The sequence below is a fragment of the Sarcophilus harrisii genome, chromosome 2 (genome assembly GCF_902635505.1).
Source record: "Sarcophilus harrisii chromosome 2, mSarHar1.11, whole genome shotgun sequence".
NCBI lineage: Eukaryota > Metazoa > Chordata > Mammalia > Dasyuromorphia > Dasyuridae > Sarcophilus > Sarcophilus harrisii.
The window spans coordinates 45,204,290-45,225,489 of record NC_045427.1 but is presented as its reverse complement, the minus strand read 5'-3'; the positions used below and the strand labels follow the sequence as shown (position 1 = coordinate 45,225,489).

Below are 21,200 nucleotides of genomic sequence, written 5' to 3'. Positions count from 1 at the left end.
TCCTGCAAAACCTTCTGTTCCAACTTTTCCTCTCCTTCCCCCCACCCCGTCCCCTATTGTCAGGTAGTCCAATACATGTTAAATATGTTATAGTATATGTTAAATACAATATGGAACACAAGCTTTTTCAAAGGTGAATACTGAAAGCTATCTTTGCATGTGTTTGTAAAAATACTATTAAAAATTAAATAAAACAAGTATCCTAATCTCAACTCTCCACTAATACACACTGTCAAAAGAAAACAGGCAATAAGCAGCCCAGAAGAACTAGGGTGCATTGCTAACTCATCCCTACAGGACTTTCTCTAGTATGTTCCCACCTGGTATTTCTTTACTCATCCCTTTACCCCTAGATTTTCAACTCCTTTTTATGTATTATCTTCTCCCATTAAAATATAAGTTCCTTGAGAGCAGGTATTATCTTTCTTTCTGATTTTATAGTTATTCACAGTGCTTAGCTCAGTATCTGGCACATAATAAGCACTTGATTGACCGGATATATGAATATACTTCATAATTCAGTTCAAAATGAACATACATCAAATGAAAATACTTCATAATGCACCATCCTTGGTTATGGGGAGGAGATGGTGAGAGGAATCAATCTGTTGTCAAGACCTTTGCAACATCTCTTAAATATGTCCCTTATTTTCTTTTAACAATACCAACCACCCTGGTAAAGGTCTTCTTTACCTCACACCTAGACTACTGCAACAGACTAGACTGCTGAACATGTCTGCCTACCTTAAGTTTCTCCCCCTTCAATCCATCCTCTATTCAGTCACCAAAGTGATTTTCTTAAAGCACTTTGTCATACCTTTATTTAAACTTGTATCTTTCTATCTCTTCCAAAATCTTCTGTTTGTCATTCAAAGCCATGAACAATTAGGTGGCCTACCTTTCTATTCTTCTTTAACCTTACATCCCTCATGTACTATGTGATCCAGTGACTGGCCTTCTTGATGTTCTTGCACAAAAAACTCCGTTTTCCAACTCCAGGAATGGTTTTTGATTGTCCCTCTACCTCTTTCACTCCTAGAAGGCTGTCCTTCCTGATTTCAGTCACTTTCTACAAGAAGCTTTTCCTCTTACCCCCTTAATTTTAGAACCTTTCATCTGATGAGTATCTCAATTTATCCTGTACATGGATGGTTTGTATATAGTTTACATGGTTTCTTGGGGCCCATTAAACTGTGGGCTTTATGAGACAAGGAACTGTCTCTTGCCTTTCCCCAGAGTTAGCATAGCCTCTGGCATGTAATAGGTACTTAATAAATGTTTACTGACTGATTTCAGTTTTAATAATAGGAGCACACTTTCTACCAGTGCAGGAAATACTTTCTCCATACTTTCATAGGTAGTTTACTCAACTGCTGGGAACAAAAAAAATCTCTCTGGTGATAAAACTCTGCTCTCAGGCAGACTTGTCATGGGAAAACAGACAAAGAACTTAGTTTTGGGCTTTACTGTTTAACAGTGCAAGTTATACACAGCATCTTCTGCTGACATGGCCTTTGCAAAAACAGAACTACCTCTATACATAATGAATAGAACAATCAAAGTAGGACTTCTAGTGTGTCTATTGAATACATGGAGAAATAGAGCTTAAACTTGGAGAAAATACTATTACTGTAATACAGTGAATAAATTCACTAATGCATAAATATATACATACCAGCACTTGACTGTCTTGAATGTAGACGACTCTTCTTGTATTTCAGTAGCAAGAGCACTAAGTATATCTGATAACAAAACAAACATCAGAATAAATGAAATTATAATTGAGCATTAAACCAAAATAGAATTATATTAGTACTATCAAGAAGAAATTAATTCTAAGTCTCTATAATAATAATCAAACAGATGATCCTATTAGGGAACTGGACAGCAGAACTTAATGTTGAAGGTTTGTTACTTATTGGAAACTCCTAGTGGCAAAGACATGAAGACTATTAACTCTGACAACAATGTGGTTTAAAAAATTTATGGAACCTTTTGAATTTCAGTTACTGTATAACTTACAAGTGAAAACATACTTCTTTGATCCAAACCTAAAGAGTTTTCCTTTGAATCACTCGATAAAATGATAAAATTCAGCATTTGACATTGCCATGTTCACTATATGACACCCACTTTAAGACTAACACTTTGGCAGTAATGGTAGTAATAGTCAAGGACAATGACATGCCACAGTTACCAGAATCCACAATGACATATAATACAAGGTAAATAAAAAAGACAGTAGGAACATATAATAAATGCAGCAGAAGGAATCTTCCAAATTTTTTTTGAGTTCCATTATCTTTTAAAGCACATTAAAAAAGCAAATCACCTAGGAACATGTCCAATATCTATTTTGATGTCAAATCAATAAGTCAATAAATATTTATTAAGCACTTAATTATGAGCTGGGTACTATGGAAAATTCTTGGGATATAAGAAAAGGGAGGAATAGTCCCTGTCTTCAATAATTTATGCATTATATGAAATATTTATATTTAGTATTTATACATTATATGAAACAAAAGAAAAAAAAAGTAACTGCTCATTAAGACACAGCTGGCCATACAAAGAAAAAGTATGATAGTTAAGGAAAATTTATATCATTTACTTTAGGAGATAGATAAGGAATTTAGTTTCACTAAATCATTTGTCAGGCTAATTTAAGGGAGAAGGATATTCCCAAGACTTAAATCTTTCTTTACCAATTAAGTGTTTTTGTGCCAATTAGAAAAGAAGACACCAAAAGAAATCTGCTACTGAAACCAGTGTGACAGTTCATGCAGAATCAAATACAACAAAATGGATGATATAGAAAAAGATGTTCTCTCTGCCTAACCATGCTTTTCTCTGTTGAAAGTGGATTTTAGTAAGAAATTAAGTGACTCCATCCGTTATCCTTATAAAAAACTCACTTGACCCTACCATCTCTTCTCCTCTTACTGAAGTCACCTGTAAATGTTCTCTTCAGAATCACCAATCTCATGGCTTTTTCTCATTCTTCCATCTTTTTAACCTCTCTGCAGCATTGAAAACTGGATTTTCACCTCCTAGATCTGCTCTCCTCTCAGGATGTTTAGGACACTGCTGTGTTTTGGTTCTCCTCCTACTTGTCCTCAGTCTTACTTGCTAGATCTTATGTCACAACTATTAATTGTGGGTCCTCTTTCCTCTTTACATTCACTCACTTGTGGATTTCATTAGCTCCCATAAGTTCAGTAATCATCTTTACACAGATGATACCCAGCTTTATATATTTACTCCTGGTCTGTTTTTCCTGAGCACAAGTTCCATATAATACAAGTATCTATTGGACATTTCAAATTATGCATCTCAAAACTCAATTTATAGATATCTGTAGACATCTCAAACTCAATATGTCCAAAATAAAATTCATTTTTCCTCCCAAATCCAAATCTTCTGAACTTATCATTGTTAAGGGCATCACCATCCTCTGTTAACAAGATTCTCAATCGTGGTGTCATTTTTCACTCCTTACTTTCAATTCAATACCCGATGTTAATTATTTCTACCTTCCCTAAGAATCTCATGTGTATCTCTCTACTCAAAACTAGTTCAGTCCCTTATTATCTCTCACCTAGACTAAACAGTTAATTGTTCTCTCTGCCTGAAGTCTCTCCCCAGTCCAGTCTAAACTCCATATAGCTGCCAAAATAATTTTACTAAAGTATGAGTGTATGTTACTTCCTAATTTAAGTTGTTTCCTTATTACCTGCAGGATCAAATATAAAGTCCTTTTAAATCAATCAAGAAACATTCACTAAGCAGTAAACAAGGAAAGATTGAAGATTAGAGAGAGAGGAGATGTAACAGCTAGAGCAGAAGATATTAATAGAGAATAGTATAAATTGAAATGAAGAAAAAATAATTTTATCATTTGCTCTACATCAAATTCAGACTTTTTTTAAATAAAGGAAAAAAAGAAATATGTGAAGGAATGGAGAGACACTCCCACAATCAGTAAAAGAAGAAAATAGTGATCTCTTCTAAGGGATATTCTTTCCTATTATGCCCCTCCCCCATAATCTCCTAGGACTAGGGCTAAGACTTTATTTTTACAGCTTCAACAGACTAATCTTCCACATAAATATGAACACCATCAATTTTTTTTTTTGAGGCAACTGGAGTTAAGTGACTTGCTCAGAGTCACACAGCTAGGAAGTGTCTGAGGCCAGATTTGAACTCAGATCCTCATGACTTCAGAGCTGGTATTCTTATCTATCCACTGCACCAGCTAGCTGCCCCAAGCACCATCAATTTTAAATTATTTCTACGCTGGGCCAATAAAACAACTAAAGGAGAGAGTGTTCATTGTGGGTCTATGTTTTGTTTTTCAAACTCCTTTTGCTCATAGCACAATATTACTTTTTGCTAAAAAGAACTGGGGCACATTGAATATTTAAATTGGCAACTGCATGTGATTGTAAATATACATTCCATACAATTTATGGTTCACTGGTCAAGAACCACTAGTTGTACCAATGAATTTACATGAATTATAATATTGTAGCATTAAAAATGTCATTTTAAGATTATCTACCACACAGAAGAAATATGGAACACACATAATATAAAGTACAACATTAAGACTAAAAAACCTGACCAGCAAAGAATCAGTAACAGCAAAGATTGACTGATAAATTTAAAAAAGAACAAAGCATTAATAGCTCAGGAAGCAGTATTACATTCCTCCCAAGTAACATGGCAAATTGCAAAGTACTGATTCTGGTGAATTACTATATTTTCCTTTAAAAAGTCCTCATATCTCCTTTTATTGTGCAAGTAAGAAACAATTGAAAAAAATTCAAAAACACTCTTTAAACTTAAAAAATTACTTGTCTTATGTGATACCAATTCTTACATTTATCAAGTATAATTAAGAATAAATTATACCATATATTAAGCCTTTAAAAATGTTTCAAAATATTAATGAATATTAATAAAAATTATTGACAATTTAGCACAAATTAGTATCTCTATTCCTTAGTCTCTGGAAAATAATGAGAACTAAAAATGATGTAATAAAACATGGAGAGAAAATTCATACCTACTTAAGGAAAGAGGCCTATTATTTAGGACTGAGGCTATGATTAGATGACAAAATATGGAGAAAAGAGGAAATATATCAAACAGAATTTCAGAAAACTCTATGCAGAACTACTAATAAGCAAAATAAATTTTTCATAAATTTAGGGCTTCAAACAATTTACTTACATGTCAATATTTTCTGTAGTACAGCAATACAGATCTGTTAAAATATAACAAATTGCCATCATTCAGTAATTTAAAAGAATCACTCCTCCCCCACCAAAGGCATTTTAAAAATTCAATTATGAATTTCACAAATATAAAGATTTCCATATACATAAAGAGAAATAGGGGATTATATATGAAACTAAAAATCTTTATTCCATACACAGCTTGGTTTCTAAAAATATACATTAAATTTAACATGAAGTAACATTACTACTCTGTGTTCTCTTCTAAACCTCATTCAGCTCTCCATTGCATTTTTTAAATATTTTACTGACATCCCTTTCTTAAAACATCAGTATCACTGCATATCCATTCCCCATCACAACTTCTGCCCCCAAACTAAAAGTACTCCTCTATAATAAGTAGTCAAAAAAAAATTTCCATATCAGCCACATATATATGCCTCTTTTTGCACCTCCACCTAACCTACCCTCTAGTAAGGGGGGAGGGGGGAATAAATACCTTCTGGAGTCCTTACCGATCACTCCAATGATCAGTTTTTCAAAATTATTAATTATAATCCCAGCATAAATTTTTTCTCCTGATTCTCTTCATTTTACTCTACACCCATTCATATATGTCTGCCCAGATTTCTTTGTATTCGACGACCCTTGGTCATTTCTTATATCCTCCCGTACTAAGGAACAGACATACCAATATCTCGCCTTCAACCACCCAAGTTTCCATTTCCTCAATGTATCTTTTGCAATACCCTACTCCTGCACTCTGCCTCACCTCCATTCTAAGCTGATCTTATTCTTGATCCTGTCATCACCCACAAGTGTTTTAACTTCATGTCCATGATAAACATAATCTTTGCTGGATCTTTATCCGGGTCATGCTTGCTAACCTGAGTGTCCCCATAATCTGCTCTGAGGTCTCTGCTCTTTTCCCCTAATACTATTTTTCTCTTGATAACTTCATCAGTTCCCATACATTCAATTATCAATCTCTATGCAGATGTTTTTCAGATCAGTTTCTCCAGCATAACCTCTTTCCTGACCTCTAGTCCCACATGTTCAATTTCCTACTGGACATCTCAAACCAAAGACATTTAAAACTCATATATCCAAAATTGAACTGCTCATCTTTTCCTCAAAATCCTTCTCCCTGCCAAACATTCATGTTACCACTGAGACCAGTACCATCCTCTGAGTCACACAGGCTCATTCTCAAGTCCTTATTCTCACTGACTTCATATCCAGTCTGTTGCCAAATCTTATCATCCCTATCTTCACAACTTCTCCTGTACACATCTTCACTCCTGATGCTTCCACCACCCTGGTAAAGACTGCTATCATCTCACAGCCAGACTACTGTAAAAGTCTATTTGATCTACCTGCCCCATGTCTTTCTTCACTCCAGTTCATTCTCAACCTAGCTGCCAAAGGGATCTTCCTATTAAAAACATAAGGTTGACCATGTGACACAATTAATTCTAGTGGGAAACAGGACCAAAACCAAGGTGGCAAAGAAGAGGAAGGAACTCACTTAAATTCTCCCTCAAACTTTTCCAAAAAACTTTAAATAATGTCTCAAAACAAATTCTGGAGCAGCAAAAAACCCATAAAAGGACAGAGTGAAACAATTTTCCATCTAAAGACAACTCAGAAGGAAAGATCAGGATAAGAGAATTTTTTAAAAGCACAATATTGTACTATATCTATAATTTACATATTTATATTATAATTTAAACATTCTTCAATTTATGGACAGCAAATTTGTTTCTAGTTCTTTGCTACTATAAAAAGTGCTGCCAAAAAAGCTTTTGTATGTATGAATCCTTTTCCATTTTTTAAAAGACATTTTTGTCAATCTGATGGGTATAAGGCGGAGCCTCAACGTTCTTTTAATTTCACTTTCTCTTATTATTAGTGATTTAGAATAATTTTTCACACTATTAAAGCACTTGAGCAGTGTTAATTCATATCCTTTAACAAAATGTATGATTCTTTCTATTTATCTTGGTATCAGATCTTTACCAGAGAAATTTGCTACATATTTATTTTTCAGTTAACTTTCTTATCAAATTCTAAATATATTTGGTTTGTGGAAATTTTTATGAATTTTGTATAATAAAAATCTTTCATGATTATCTTTATTTCTTATTTGATTAAGAAATTATGCCCTATCTATTTTTATGCAAAGTATCTCTTTCCCAGAGATAAGAAAGGACACTATATCTTGCTAAAGGGTAGCATAGATAATGAAGCAATATCAATATTAAACATATAAGCACCAAGTGGTTCTTAAAGGAGAAGTTAAGAGAGCTGCAAGAAATAGACAGCAAAACTATAATAGTGGGAGATCTCAACCTTGTACTCTCAGAATTAGATAAATCAAACCACAAAATGAATAAGAAAGAAGTCAAAGAGGTAAATAGAATACTAGAAAACTTAGATATGATAGATCTTTGGACAAAACTAAATGGAGACAGAAAGGAGTACACTTTCTTTTCGGCAGTTCAGGGAACCTATACAAAAACTAACCATATATTAGGACATAAAGACCTCAAATTCAAATGCAGAAATGTAGGAATAGTAAATTCATCCTTTTCATATCACAATGCAATGAAAATAAAAAGCCTGGGGAAAATAAACAAAAGATAATTGGAAACTAAATAATCTCATTCCAAAGAATGATTGGGTGAAACAGCAAATCATAGACACAATTAGTAATTTCACCCAAGAAAATGACAATAATGAGATGTCATACCAAAATGTGTGGGATGCAGCCAAAGCAGTAATAAGGGGAAATTTTATATCTCTAAAGGCCTACTTACATAAAATAGAGAAAGAAAAGGTCAATGAATTGGGCTTGCAACTTAAAAAGCTAGAAAAGGAGCAAATTAAAACCCCCCACTCGGGAAAATGAGTGTGAACAGTTTACATTTTTGTTTTCCTTTTCAGGTTATTTTTACCTTCTGAATCCAATTCTTCCTGTGCAACAAAAAAATTGTTCGGTTTTGCACACATATATTGTATCTAGGATATACTATAACATATTTAACATGTATAAGACTGCTTGCCATCTAGGGGAGGAGGTAGAAGGAGGGAAGGGAAAAGTTGGAACAGAAGTGAGTGCAAGGGATTAATGTTGTAAAAAAAAAAAATTACCCATGCATATATGTACTGTCAATAAAAAGTTATAATTAAAAAAAAAAAAACCCAGTCAAACACTAAACTTGAAATTCTAAAAATAAAAGGAGAGATTAATAAAATTGAAAGTAAAAACACTATTGAATTAATAAATAAAACTAAGAGTTGGTTCTATGAAAAAAGCCCAACAAAATAGATAAATCCTTGATAAATCTGATTAGAAAAAGGAAAGAGGAAAATCAAATTGTTAGTCTTAAAAATGAAAAGGGAGAACTTGCCACTAATGAAGAGGAAAATAGAGCAATAATTAGGAGTTACTTTGTCCAACTTTATGCCAATAAATTCGATAATTTAAATGAAATGGATGAATACCTTCAAAAATATAGCTTACCCAGATTAACAGAGGAAGAAGTAAATTGGTTAAACAGTCCCATTTTAGAAAAAGAAATAGAACAAGCTATTAATCAACTCCCTAAGAAAAAATCCCCAGGACCAGATAGATTTACATGTGAATTCTATTAAACATTTAAAAAACAATTTACTCCAATGCTATATAAAGTATTTGAAAAAAGGGGGCTTGAAGGAGTCCTACCAAATTCCTTTTATGGCACAGACATGGTACAGATACCTAAACCAGGTAGGTTGAAAACAGAGAAAGAAAATTATAGACCAATCTCCCTAATGAATATTGATGCAAAAATCTTAAATAAAATATTAGCAAAAAGATTACAGAAAATCATCCCCAGATAATACACCACAATCAAGTAGGATTTATAACAGGAATGCAGGGCTAGTTCAAAATTAGGAAAAATATTAGCATAATTGACTATATCAATAACCAAATTAACAAAAACTTTATGATCATCTCAATAGATGCAGAAAAGGCATTTGATGAAATTCAACATCCATTCCTATTAAAAACATTTGAGAGTATAGGAATAAATGGACTTTTCCTTTAAAAAGTCAGAAGCATCTTTTTAAAACCATCAGTAAGCATCATATGTAATGGGGATAAACTGGAACCATTCCCAATAAGATCAGGAGTGAAACAAGGTTGCCCACTATCACCATCACTATTGAATATTATATCAGAAATGCTAGCTTTGGCAATAAGAATTGAAAAAGAGATTAAAGGAATTAGAGTAGGTAATGAGGAAACCAAATTATCACTCTTTGCAGATGATATGATAGTAACTTAGAGAATCCCAGAGATTCTACTAAAAAGTTATTAGAAATAATCCACAACTTTAGCCAAGTTGCAGGATGCAAAATAAATCCACATAAATTCTCAGCATTTTTATCCATTACAATAAAATCCAATAGCAAGATACAAAGAGCAATTCCATTTAAAATAATGATGGTATAAAATATTTGGGAATCTATCTGCCAAAGGAAAGTCAGGAACTATATGTGCAAAACTATAAAACACTTTCCACACAAATAAAGTCAGATTTAAACAACTGGAAAAATATTAAGTGCTCTTGGATAGGCTGAGTGAATATAATAAAGATGAAAATACTACTTAAACTAATCTATTTATTAAGTGCTATAGCAATCAGACTCCCAAGAAACTATTTTAATGACCTAGAAAAAATAACAACAAAATTCATATGGAAGAACAAAAAGGTCAAGAATTTCAAGGGAACTAATAAAAAAAAATCAAATGAAGGTGGCCTAGCTATACCTCATCTAAATCTATATTACAAAGCAGCAGTCACCAAAATCATTTGGTATTGGCTAAGAAATAGACAAGTTGATCAGTGCAATAGGTTAGATTCACAGGACAAAACAGTCAATTACTATAGCAATCTAGTATTTGACAAACTCCAAAATCCCAACTTTTGGGATAAGAATTCACTATTTGACAAAAACTGCTGGGGAAAGTGGAAATTAGTATGGCAGAAACTAGGCATGGACCCACACTTAACACCGTACACCAAGATAAGATCAAAATGGGTCCATGATTTAGGCATAAAGAATGAGATTATAAATAAATTAGAAGAACATAGGATAGTTTACCTCTCAGACTTGTGAAGGAAAAAGGAATTTGTGACCAAAGAACTAGAGATCATTATTGATCACAAAATAGAAAATTTTGATTATATCAAGTTAAAAAGCTTTTGTACAAACAAAACTAATGCAACTATACTCAAAAAGTTATCAAACTGTGCATACCCTTTGATCCAGCAGTGCTACTACTGGGTTTATACCCCAAAGAAATACTAAAGAAGGGAAAGGGACCTGTATGTGCCAAAATGTTTCTGGCAGCCCTGTTTGTAGTGGTTAGAAACTGGAAAATGAATGGATACCCATAGTTGGGTAAATTGTGGTATATGAATGTTATGGAATATTATTGTTCTGTAAGAAATGACCAGCAGGCTGAATACAGAGAGGCTTGGAGTGACTTATATGAACTGATGCTAAGTGAAATGAGCAGAACCTGGAGATCATTATATACTTCAACAACAATATTGTATGAGGATGTATTGTGATGGAAGTGGATTTCTTCAACAAAGAGATTTAACTCAGTTTCAATTGATCAAGGATGGACAGAAACAGCTACACCCAAAGAAAGAACACTGGGAAATGAATGTACTGTTTGCATTTTTGTTTTTCTTCCCGGGTTATTTTTATCTTCTGAATCCAATTCTTCCTGTGCAACAAGAGAACTGTTCAGTTCTGCACACATATATTGTATCTAGGATATACTATACCATATTTAACATGTGTAGGACTGCTTGCCATCTCGGGGAAGGGGTAGAGGGAGCGAGGGGAAAAGTAAGAACAGAAGTGAGTGCAAGGGATAATGTTGTAAAAAATTACCCAGGCATGGGTTCTGTCAATAAAAAGTTATAATTATGAAAAAAAAAAAACTAATGCAAAGATTAGAAGGGAAGCAATAAATTGGGAAAAGATTTTTACAGTTAAAGGTTCTGATAAAAGCCTCATTTCCAAAATATTTAGAGAATTGACTCAAATTTATAAGAAATCAAGCCATTCTCCAATTGATAAATGGCCAAAGGATATGAACAGACAATTTTCAGATGATGAAATTGAAACTATTTCTACTCATATGAAAAGATGTTCCAAATCACTATTGATCAGAGAAATACAAATTAAGACAACTCTGAGATACCACTATACACCTGTCAGACTGGGTAAGATGACAGGAAAAAATAATGACAAATATTGGAGGGGATGCAGGAAAACTAGGATACTGATGGATTGTTGGTGAAGTTGTGACCAGATTCAACCATTCTGGAAAGGAATTTGGAATTATGCTCGAAACTTATCAAACTGTGCATACCCTTTGATCCAACAGTGCTACTACTGGGCTTATATCCCAAAGAGATCATTATATACTTCAACAATAATACTATATGAGGATATATTCTGATGAAAGTGGATATCTTTGGCAATGAGAAGATCCAATTCAGTTCCAATTGATCAATGATAAACAGAACCAGCTACACCCAGAGAAGTATCACTGGGAAATGAATGCGGATTATTTGCAGTTTTGTTTTTCTTCTCAGGTTATTTTTACCTTTCTGAATCTGATTTTTCTTGTGCAACAAGGGAACTGTACAAATATATAAACATATACTGTTACTTAAGATATATTTTAACATGTTTAACATGCATGAGACTGCCTGCCATTTAGGGGAGGGGCTGGAAGGAAGGGAAAAGTTGGTACAAAAGTGATCGCAAGGGACAATGTTGAAAAATTACCCATGCATGTTCTGTCAAAACAAAGCTGTAATTTAAAAAAAATCAAAACAAAAAAAAAAAAAAAAGAAAGAAAGAAAGAAAGTTGATATGTGACTTGTCCACGAAGGTCTTTGGCTGTTGTTTTATTCTTCAAAATTTTTTGGTAACCAATAATAACTCAGCAATGGTATTTATCACTTTTTGGGTATATTTTAATATGTATCTGGATTAATTATGTGCTAAATATCTCAGTCATCTTGGATGTTGTTAACCATTTTGTTTTTGCATACTCCTCAATTTGAATTGTTCTTAGTAGAAAAAAAAAATTATGCAATAGAAGGAGAAAAAAAAGTATCTCTTTTACCTTCTTATTTGATTTCCTTTCTCATCTAACTTTTTTTATGTTAAGATCTATTAAGTACAGATCATGTATCTATTGGGGAGTGAAGAGTTGTGATATATGCTGTAACATTTTAGTCTAAATCAATTTTCTAGGATTCCTGAGAAAGTATTACAGCATTTTTTTCTTAACAGCTATTTTGCCCAAATGTATGCTAAGAGAAATGTATGAATACTTACATAAATATAAATATTTTAATAACCCCATTTTTGAAAAAAAGAAATTGAACAAGCCATCAATGAACTCCCTCAGAAAAAATCTCCAGGGTCAGATGGATTTATAAGTGAATTCTACCAAACATTTAAAGAACAAGCAATTCCAATACTACATAAACTATTCGGAAAAATAGGCAAAATAGGTAAGAGTTTTACCAAATTCCTTTTATGACATAGATATAGGATTGATAACTAAACCAGGAAGAGCCAAAATAAGAGAAAGAAAATTACAGACCAATTTCCCTAATTAATATTGATGCAAAAATCTTAAAATATTGGCAAAAAAATTACAACTTATGGCCAGGGTAATACATGATGATCAAATGAGATTTATAACAAGAATGCAGGCCGGTCCAATATCAAAATCAGCATTGCTGATCATATCAATTACAAAACTAACAGAAATCATAGGATTATCTCAACAGATGCAGGAAAAAGCATTTGACAAAATACAGCATCCATTCCTAATAAAAACATTTAGCTACATAATGTTCTTTTAATTCTCAATTTTGTTTATCCCTTCTGCAAATTTTGAAAATTTCTACTTTTGTGATTTAAAGGAGTGAGTTATTTGTTACTATATTATTTTTCCCTAGCCAAATCATTAATCTGTTTTCTCTTTTGTTGATGTGTCCCCTAATAACAGATGTTGTGGAAATTTCCTATTGTTTCTATGATTTATTCTCTGACCAACATCCTTTAGAAAATTATCACCTCAATATCATTTAACCAAATAGAATAAATTAAGTTTTTATAAAATAAAAATAATAGTAGCTAACTTTATATAGAACTTTCTATGTTCCAGATACTGTGTTAATGGCTCTATAATCATGAAAAAAAGTTTTTGTACCTTCAACATATTTCAGTTTGCTGGCATTCTAAAAAGACATCCAGCAAGTGAATATAGTGTTTCAGCATCATAGTGCTTGAGCATCTGAAACACAGCGACCTTATCATTCTTACTTTAAGTGGAATTAGAAAAATAAATTATAGTTAAATCAAAGGATGAATGAATGGTTCAGTTATTCCTAGGAAAGAAAAAGAAAGGAATTTTAATGTATACCCAGAGGAAATAAGAAACATTACTTCATGGGACATTTAAACTCACAAATTGCTCGATCAATGATAAGTATGTGGCGGGGGGAAGACCATGAAAATAACTGCAGCTTAAACATCAATATTAGTAACTAAGGAAATAATGGTAAGGGAATTTTATGAATCTGAAAACATCCTTCAAAACTAAATACATTTTACATATATTGTATTTAACATATACTTTTAACATATTTAACATGTATGCGTCTGCCTGCCATCTAGGGGATGGGGTAGGGGGAAGGAGGGGAAGAGCTGAAAAAGAGGCTTTTGCAAGGGTCAATGCTGAAAAATTACCCATGCATATATCTTGTAAATAAAAAGCTGTAAATAAATAAAAAAAAAAAAAAGCTAAATACATTTGTTGACTTCAAATACAAAGGTGGGAAAAATCGAGATAAGAAACATATGCAGATGCATGATTCAGGAAAAATAAATGAGAGATCAAAAGACTTGTAGACAACAAAGAAGCTTCACTCTAAATCATAAACATTTTCTTAAAAAGAAAAAAGAACTTGTAGGTTCTAAAATACCAAAGAATAACTCATAGAAAATGTTACAGATTATGTTTTATCACCACCATAAAAATTTAATCCAAAGTTTAACCAATGTAAATTTACTGCTATAAGAAGTTGAATCCAGGAAGAACCTTAATCAGCAAACATTTGACTTATTTGCCAACCAGAGAAAGAGACACAAAGAAACACTAAGAAAATATCATCTATACAATGTTACAAAGAAAGATGATGGATGATTATAAGCAGTGTCATCTCACAAGTGGCAAGACATCTAATTAACTACCTCAGAGTATTCATTCAAAAATGGAAACTGACCACAAATTGCAAAAAGAAATGGACAAGATTTGCAAAAAAAAAAAAAAAAAAAAAAAATCTTAACAAATCATTTTCTGGATCAAGTAAGTGGAACCACTGCATTTATACCCTAATATTATAGTCCCTAAGGTGCTACTAGAAAAGGTAGAGATGGCTCTAAAGAGAACAATAAAGGGAAAAGTAATAAAAGGCACTAAATTAAATATTTAAGAAGGAGGCTTATTCTTCCATTGATAAAATTACAGGGGCATAAAGCAACTGATATATTTCTTTCTTTCTCTCTTTTTAAAAATTTATTTTATTTGAAAAAACAGGATAAGAAAAAAGAAAAACAGAAAAATACAAATAAATAAATAAAGCAAAACAAAAGAGAACATTTGTCATATGCCCAGCAGAACTTCAGGGAGGATTCAAGGTATATAACAAATTACAGATCAAGAAAGTTTTATAAATACATATATATATATATATATATATATATATATGTAGAAGAAATTATATTTATGAATGTCTATTTTTTTCTTTACTTCCTTGTAAATTGTTCTTTGGTTTTCTGCTAAGCACCTATTTACTTTATTCTTTTTCCCCTCTTTCATTCCCCCCCCCCCAAGCAAGTTAGTTATACATATGTAGACACACACACACACACACACCACATATATACACATGCCTCTCCTGTTCCTGCTGACACTATGATTAAATTTTTCTCCGTAACAGGCCTTGACTATTTGACCTTTTCCCACCCATGGATCCCTTCTTCTTCCCTCACCATTTGCTTCCCCATCTATCCAGTCCTCTCCCCATTTTTCTTTACAGATTTCTTTATAGATTTGTGAAGATAGCATGGTGTATATGTAAGTGTTTGTTATTGAACCCATTCCCAATAAGAGTGGGTTTTCAGAATTTCGAGCCCTCCTCCCCCATCTAATGTCTGTCTATTCTTCTTCTGCATCTTATTTGTATAACATGATTGTTATTTTTACCTTAACTCTGCCAATCTTTCTTTTGAGATATGCTACTGTTGATATGAATCATAAACATATAGTATATATTTCCCTTGTAAAAAAACAAAAACAAAACATAAACAATTTGTCCATGTTTAAACAGTTTGAACATGTTAAGTTCCTTAAAACTGATCTTTGATATTGGCCCTTACATGTTAACTTTTCTGTTAGGTTCAGGTTTAGTTGATTGAAAAGTCCAGAAAATCTGCAAGTTTTTTGAATGTCCATTTTTTTCTCATTCAAAATTATAGATAATTTTACTGGGTATGTTATTTTTAGCCATAGGCCTAGTTCTTTTGATGGTCAGTACATATGACTCAGGACTTGCGGTCTTTTGTTGTGACTGCTGCTAAGTCTTGTACCATTCTGATTGTATATGAATTGTTTTTTTCTTCTTTCTCTTTGATCTGGGGGTTTTGAAATTTGGCAATAATGTTCCCACAGGTTTTCCACAAAGGATCTCTCTGAGGTAGTGAATGGTGGATTTTTCTATTTCTACTTTCCCTTCATGTTGTATCACTCCAGGACAATTTTCTTGGATTACTTCCTGCCTTACTTATTGTGTCAAGGTTCACTTTTTGGTCACAACTTTCTGGCAGTCCAATTGTTCATCTATTTTCTCTTTTTGATCTGTTCTCCAGATGTGTCATTTTTCTTGTTTTACATTCTATTCTATTTTCTCATTCTTTATGATTTATTTTGTTATTTCTTGGGCTCTCATAGTGTTACTGGTTTTCTGTTGCCCAATTCTAATTTTCAAAGAATTATTATCATCTTTGAGACTTTATCTCCTTTTCTAATTGGTTAACTTTTTTTCATAATATTGTTTTTCTTGGATGGTTTTCTTTTTTTTTAGTTTTTCCTCAATGTCTCTCATTTGATTTTTTTAAAGTAAATTTATTTATTCTTAATACACATTGTTTTATGAATCATGTTAGAAAAGAAAAATCAGCAAAAGGGAAAAATCATGGGAGAGAGGGAAAAAAATCCAGAAAAAAGAAGTGAATATAATATATGTTGATTTACATTTAGTCTTCTTAGTTCTTTTTCTGGATGCAGATGGCATTTTCTGTCCAAAGTCTATTGGGGTTGCTTTGGACAAAGCATTCTTGATGTAAAAGAAGGGAAAAATACCAAAGACATGGAAAAAATCTTATTAAAACCAAAAGGAGGAGATCAAAAGAACATTAGCAGTGATCTACAAGACACGACAGTCAATGACTATAGTAATCTAGTGTTTGATAAACTCCAAAACTCCAGCTTCTGGGATAAGAACTCACTATTTTGACAAAAATTGCTGGGAAAACAAGAAAAGAGTATGGCAGAAATGAATCATTGACCAACAACTAATACCCTATACCAACATAAAGTCCAAAGGGATTCAGGATTTGATTGCATCAAAGCCCAGAGCCAAATGAGAAAAATATATAATAACTCAAAGTAATTAGTTTGTTCACAAAGAAAAGACTAAGTGAGTAAAGATTTATGGTCTAGATTTGTATAGAGTTTACCCAACAGTATATCCGAGCTAGACAAAAAATGAACAGTGAGCTAAGTCCAAAGCTGAAAAAGAGGAAAGTGGCTTCAATTTCTTTTGGAAAACTGTAATAACTGAATAGTAATAACAACAACAAAAAAAACTTTTTTCTTTCTTTTTTTTTTTTTTTGGGTGCACTGCAGTTATAACTGGTAGAAGAATGGGTGGATCACCAGGCCTACAGTCAAAAAAACCTGAGTTTCAATATGGCTTCAGATACTTATCTGTGTGACCCTGGACAAATCACTTAACCCTGTCTACCTCAGTTTCCTCATTTGTAAAATAATCTTCAGAAGAAAATGACAAACCACTCCAGTATTTTTGCCAAGAAAATCCTAAATGGAGTATCAGCACCAAGATGATGATATAATTATCTGAGCTCTCCCTAATTTCTATTGAAAACATTAAATCAAGCCTCTAAAAGAATTCTGGAGCAAAAAAATCCACAAAAAGACAAAATGAAAAGATAATTTAGAAAAAAGTGGGGGAGCAGACTGATAGAAGGGAGGGCAGATTGGGGGAGGTGGTAGTCAGAAGCAAAACACTGATCAAGAGGGACAGGGTGAAAAGCAAAAGTGTAAAAAGAGGGGAAATAGGATAGAAGGAAATACACAGTAACCATAACTGTGAAAGTGAATGAGATGAATGTTCCCATAAAATGAAAGTGAATAGCAGAGTGGATTAAAAATCAAAATCTTGGTGTTTACAAGAAACATATTAGAAGCAGACAGAGATACACAGAGTAAAAGGAAAAAGCTGAAACAGAATATATTATGCTTCAGCTAAAGTTAAAAAAAAAAAAAAAAAAAAAGCAGGGATAGTGACTCTAATCTCAGAAAAACCAAAAAAAAAAAAAAAGGAAACTACATCTTGCTAAAAAGTACCATATATTACTTAAGACCTCTCAAATTAGCTAAGATGGTAGGAAAAAATAATGATAAATATGGAGGGGATGTGGGAAAACTGTAACACTAATCATTGCTGGTGGGGTTGTGAACAGATCTAACCATTCTAAAGAGCAATTTGGATATGCCCAAAGGGCTATCAAACTGAGCACACCCTTTGATCCAGCTGGGTTTGTATTCCAAAGAGATCATAAAGAAGAGAAAGGGTGTTATGGAATATTATTGTTCTGTAAGAAATGACCAGCAGGATGAATACAGAAAGGCCTGGAGAGACTTATATGAACTGATGCTGAGTGAAATGAGCAGAACCAGGAGATCATTATATACCTCAACAACGATACTGTATGAGGATATATTCTGATGGAAGAGAATTTCTTAGACAAAGAGGAGATCTAACTCAGTTTCAATTAATCAATGATGCACAGAAGCAGCTACACCCAAAGAAAGAACACTGGGAAATGAAGGTATTTGTTTGCATTTTTGTTTTTCTTCCTGGGTTATTTTTACCTTCTGAATCCAATTCTTCCTGTGCCCTGTGCAACAAGCAAACTGTTTGGTTCTGCACACATATATAGTATCTAGGAAATACTGTAAGCTATTGAACATGTATAGGATTGCTTGCCATCTGGGGGAGGGGATGGAGGGAGGGAAAAAGTTGGAATAGAAGTGAGTGCAAGGGATAATGTAAAAAAAGAAGAAGAAGAAGAAGAAGAAGAAGAAGAAGAAGAAGAAGAAGAAGAAGAAGAAGAAGAAGAAGAAGAAGAAGAAGAAGAAGAAGAAGAAGAAGAAGAAGAAGAAGAAGAAGAAGAAGAAGAAGAGGAAGAGAAGAAGAGGAAGAAGAGGAAGAAGAGGAAGAAGAGAAGAAGAAGAAGAAGAAGAAGAAGAAGAAGAGGAAGAAGAGGAAGAAGAAGAAGAAGAAGAAGAAGAAGAAGAAGAAGAAGAAGAAGAAGAAGAAGAAGAAGAAGAAGAAGAAGAAGAAGAAGAAGAAGAAGAAGAAGAAGAAGAAGAAGAAGAAGAAGAAGAAGAAGAAGAAGAGGAAGAAGAAGAAGAAGGAAGAAGAAAAGAAGAAGAAGAAGAAGAAGAAGAAGAAGAGGAAGAGAAGAAGAAGAAGAAGAAGAAGAAGAAGAAGAAGAAGAAGAAGAAGAAGAAGAAGAAGAAGAAGAAGAAGAAGAAGAAGAAGAAGAAGAAGAAGAAGGAAGAAGAAAGAAGAAGAAAGAAGAAAGAAGAAGAAAGAAGAAAGAAGAGAAAGGGACCCACATGTGCAAAAATGTTTGTGGCAGCCCTTTTTGTAGTGGCAAGAAACTGGAAACTGAGTGGATGCTCATCAGCTGGGGAATGGCTGAATAAGTTATGGTATATAAATGTTATAGAATATTATTGTTCTGTAAGAAATGATCAGGAGAATGATTTTAGAGAGGCATGAACTGATGCTAAGTGAAATGAGCAGAACCAGAAATCATTGTACATGGCAACAAGAAGATTATTTGATGATCAACTGTGATGGACTTTGCTGTTCTCAACAATGCGGTGATTCAAGGCAATTCCAACAGACTTGAGATAGAAAATGTGATCTGCATCCAAAGAGAGAACTAAGGACACTGAATGTGGATTCAATCACAGTATTTTTACCTTTTTGTTTTGTTTATTTTTTTCTTTCTTTCTTGTAGCTGTTTCCCTTTTGGTCTGATTTTCCTTGGACAACATGACAAATATGGAAATGTTTTATAGGTTTGCACATATTTAATATATATCAAATTGCCTACTATCTTGGAGAAGGGAGCAAATGGGGAAAGGAGGGAGAAAAATTTGGAACACAAAGTCTTACAAAAATGAATGTTGAAAACTATATTTTCATATATTTGGAAAAATAAAATACTGTTGAGAAAAAATAAAAGGTATCACAAATAATGAATAGCGAGCAATACTAAATGTGTGTGTGTGTGTGTGTGTGTGTGTGTGTGTGTGTGTGTGTGTTTTTACCAAGTGGTAAAGAAACCAGATTCTTAGAGGAAAATTAAGTGAATTAAAGAAAGAAATAAACAGCAAAACTTTACTAGTGGGAGACTTCAAACTCCCCCTCACAGAGCTAGATAAATCTAACTAAAAGATAAAAATTTCCTACAAAATAAACAAGAAAGAAGTTACAGAATTTCAGAAGAAAGATAGACTACTGAAGAAAACTAAATGCAATAGAAAATAATATGCTTTTTCTCAGCAGTATATGGTATCTACACAAATAATTGACCATGTATTAGGGCATAAAAATGTCACAATCAAATAAAGCAGAAATATTAAATGCAGCCTTTCAGATCATGAAGAAGTAAAAATTACATGTAATAGATGTTTACAGAAAGGTAGATTAAAAATTAATTAGAAACTAAATAATCTAATCCTAAAGAAAGAGTCAAAAAAAAAAATCACAGAAACAATAATTTCATCCAAGAGAATGACAATAATGAGGCAACATTCCAAATTTTGTGGGATACAGTCAAAGCAGTACTTAGGGGAAATATTGTATCTCTAAATGCTTACATGAATGAAATCAATCATTTGGGCATATAATTTAAAAAGTTAGAAAAATAAATTCATTTGGAAAGAACTATGGGAACTGAATGTAAATTAACACATGCTATGTTCACGTCTTTTTTTTTTTTCTCTTGTGGTTTTTCCTTTTTATGCTGATTTTTCTCTCCCAACCTGACTCAAAAAAAAAAGTGTATCAAAAAAGTTAATATACATGTATAAGCAGAAAAAATAAAACAATCAATAAAAAGAAAAAATAAAATAATTAAATTTAAAATCCCCAAGTAAATACCAAATTATAAATTCTGAAAATCAAAGGAGAGAGTATTAAAATTGAAAAAGAGAAAACTATTGAACCAATAAATAAAACTAAGAACTGGTTTCATTTTTAAAAAAATAAAATAGATAAAATCTTTGGTTAATTGATTAAAAAACAAAGAGACAAAACCCAAATTGCCAGAATTAAAAATGAAAAAAATGAATTCTTCAATGAAGAGGAAATTAAAGCAATAATTTGAAACTTTTTTGCCCAACTAACTATATGATAATAATAATAAGTCTGACAATCTAAATGAAATGGATGAATATTAACATATATATAAATTGTA

At 32.6% G+C, this 21,200-nt stretch overlaps 1 protein-coding gene across 2 annotated transcripts in view; it reads right to left on the bottom strand.

Moving 5' to 3' along the window:
* FANCA (FA complementation group A) overlaps nucleotides 1–21,200 on the bottom strand; it is a 107,273-nt gene that overhangs the window by 76,354 nt on the left and 9,719 nt on the right. For both annotated transcript variants that reach the window (XM_023495132.2, XM_023495133.2), the window contains exons 9-10: nucleotides 5,236–5,269; nucleotides 1,676–1,742 (exon numbers count right to left, since the gene is read on the bottom strand). In XM_023495132.2, coding sequence (XP_023350900.1) covers nucleotides 1,676–1,742; nucleotides 5,236–5,269 — 101 coding nt within the window. The remainder of the gene's footprint in view (nucleotides 1–1,675; nucleotides 1,743–5,235; nucleotides 5,270–21,200) is intronic.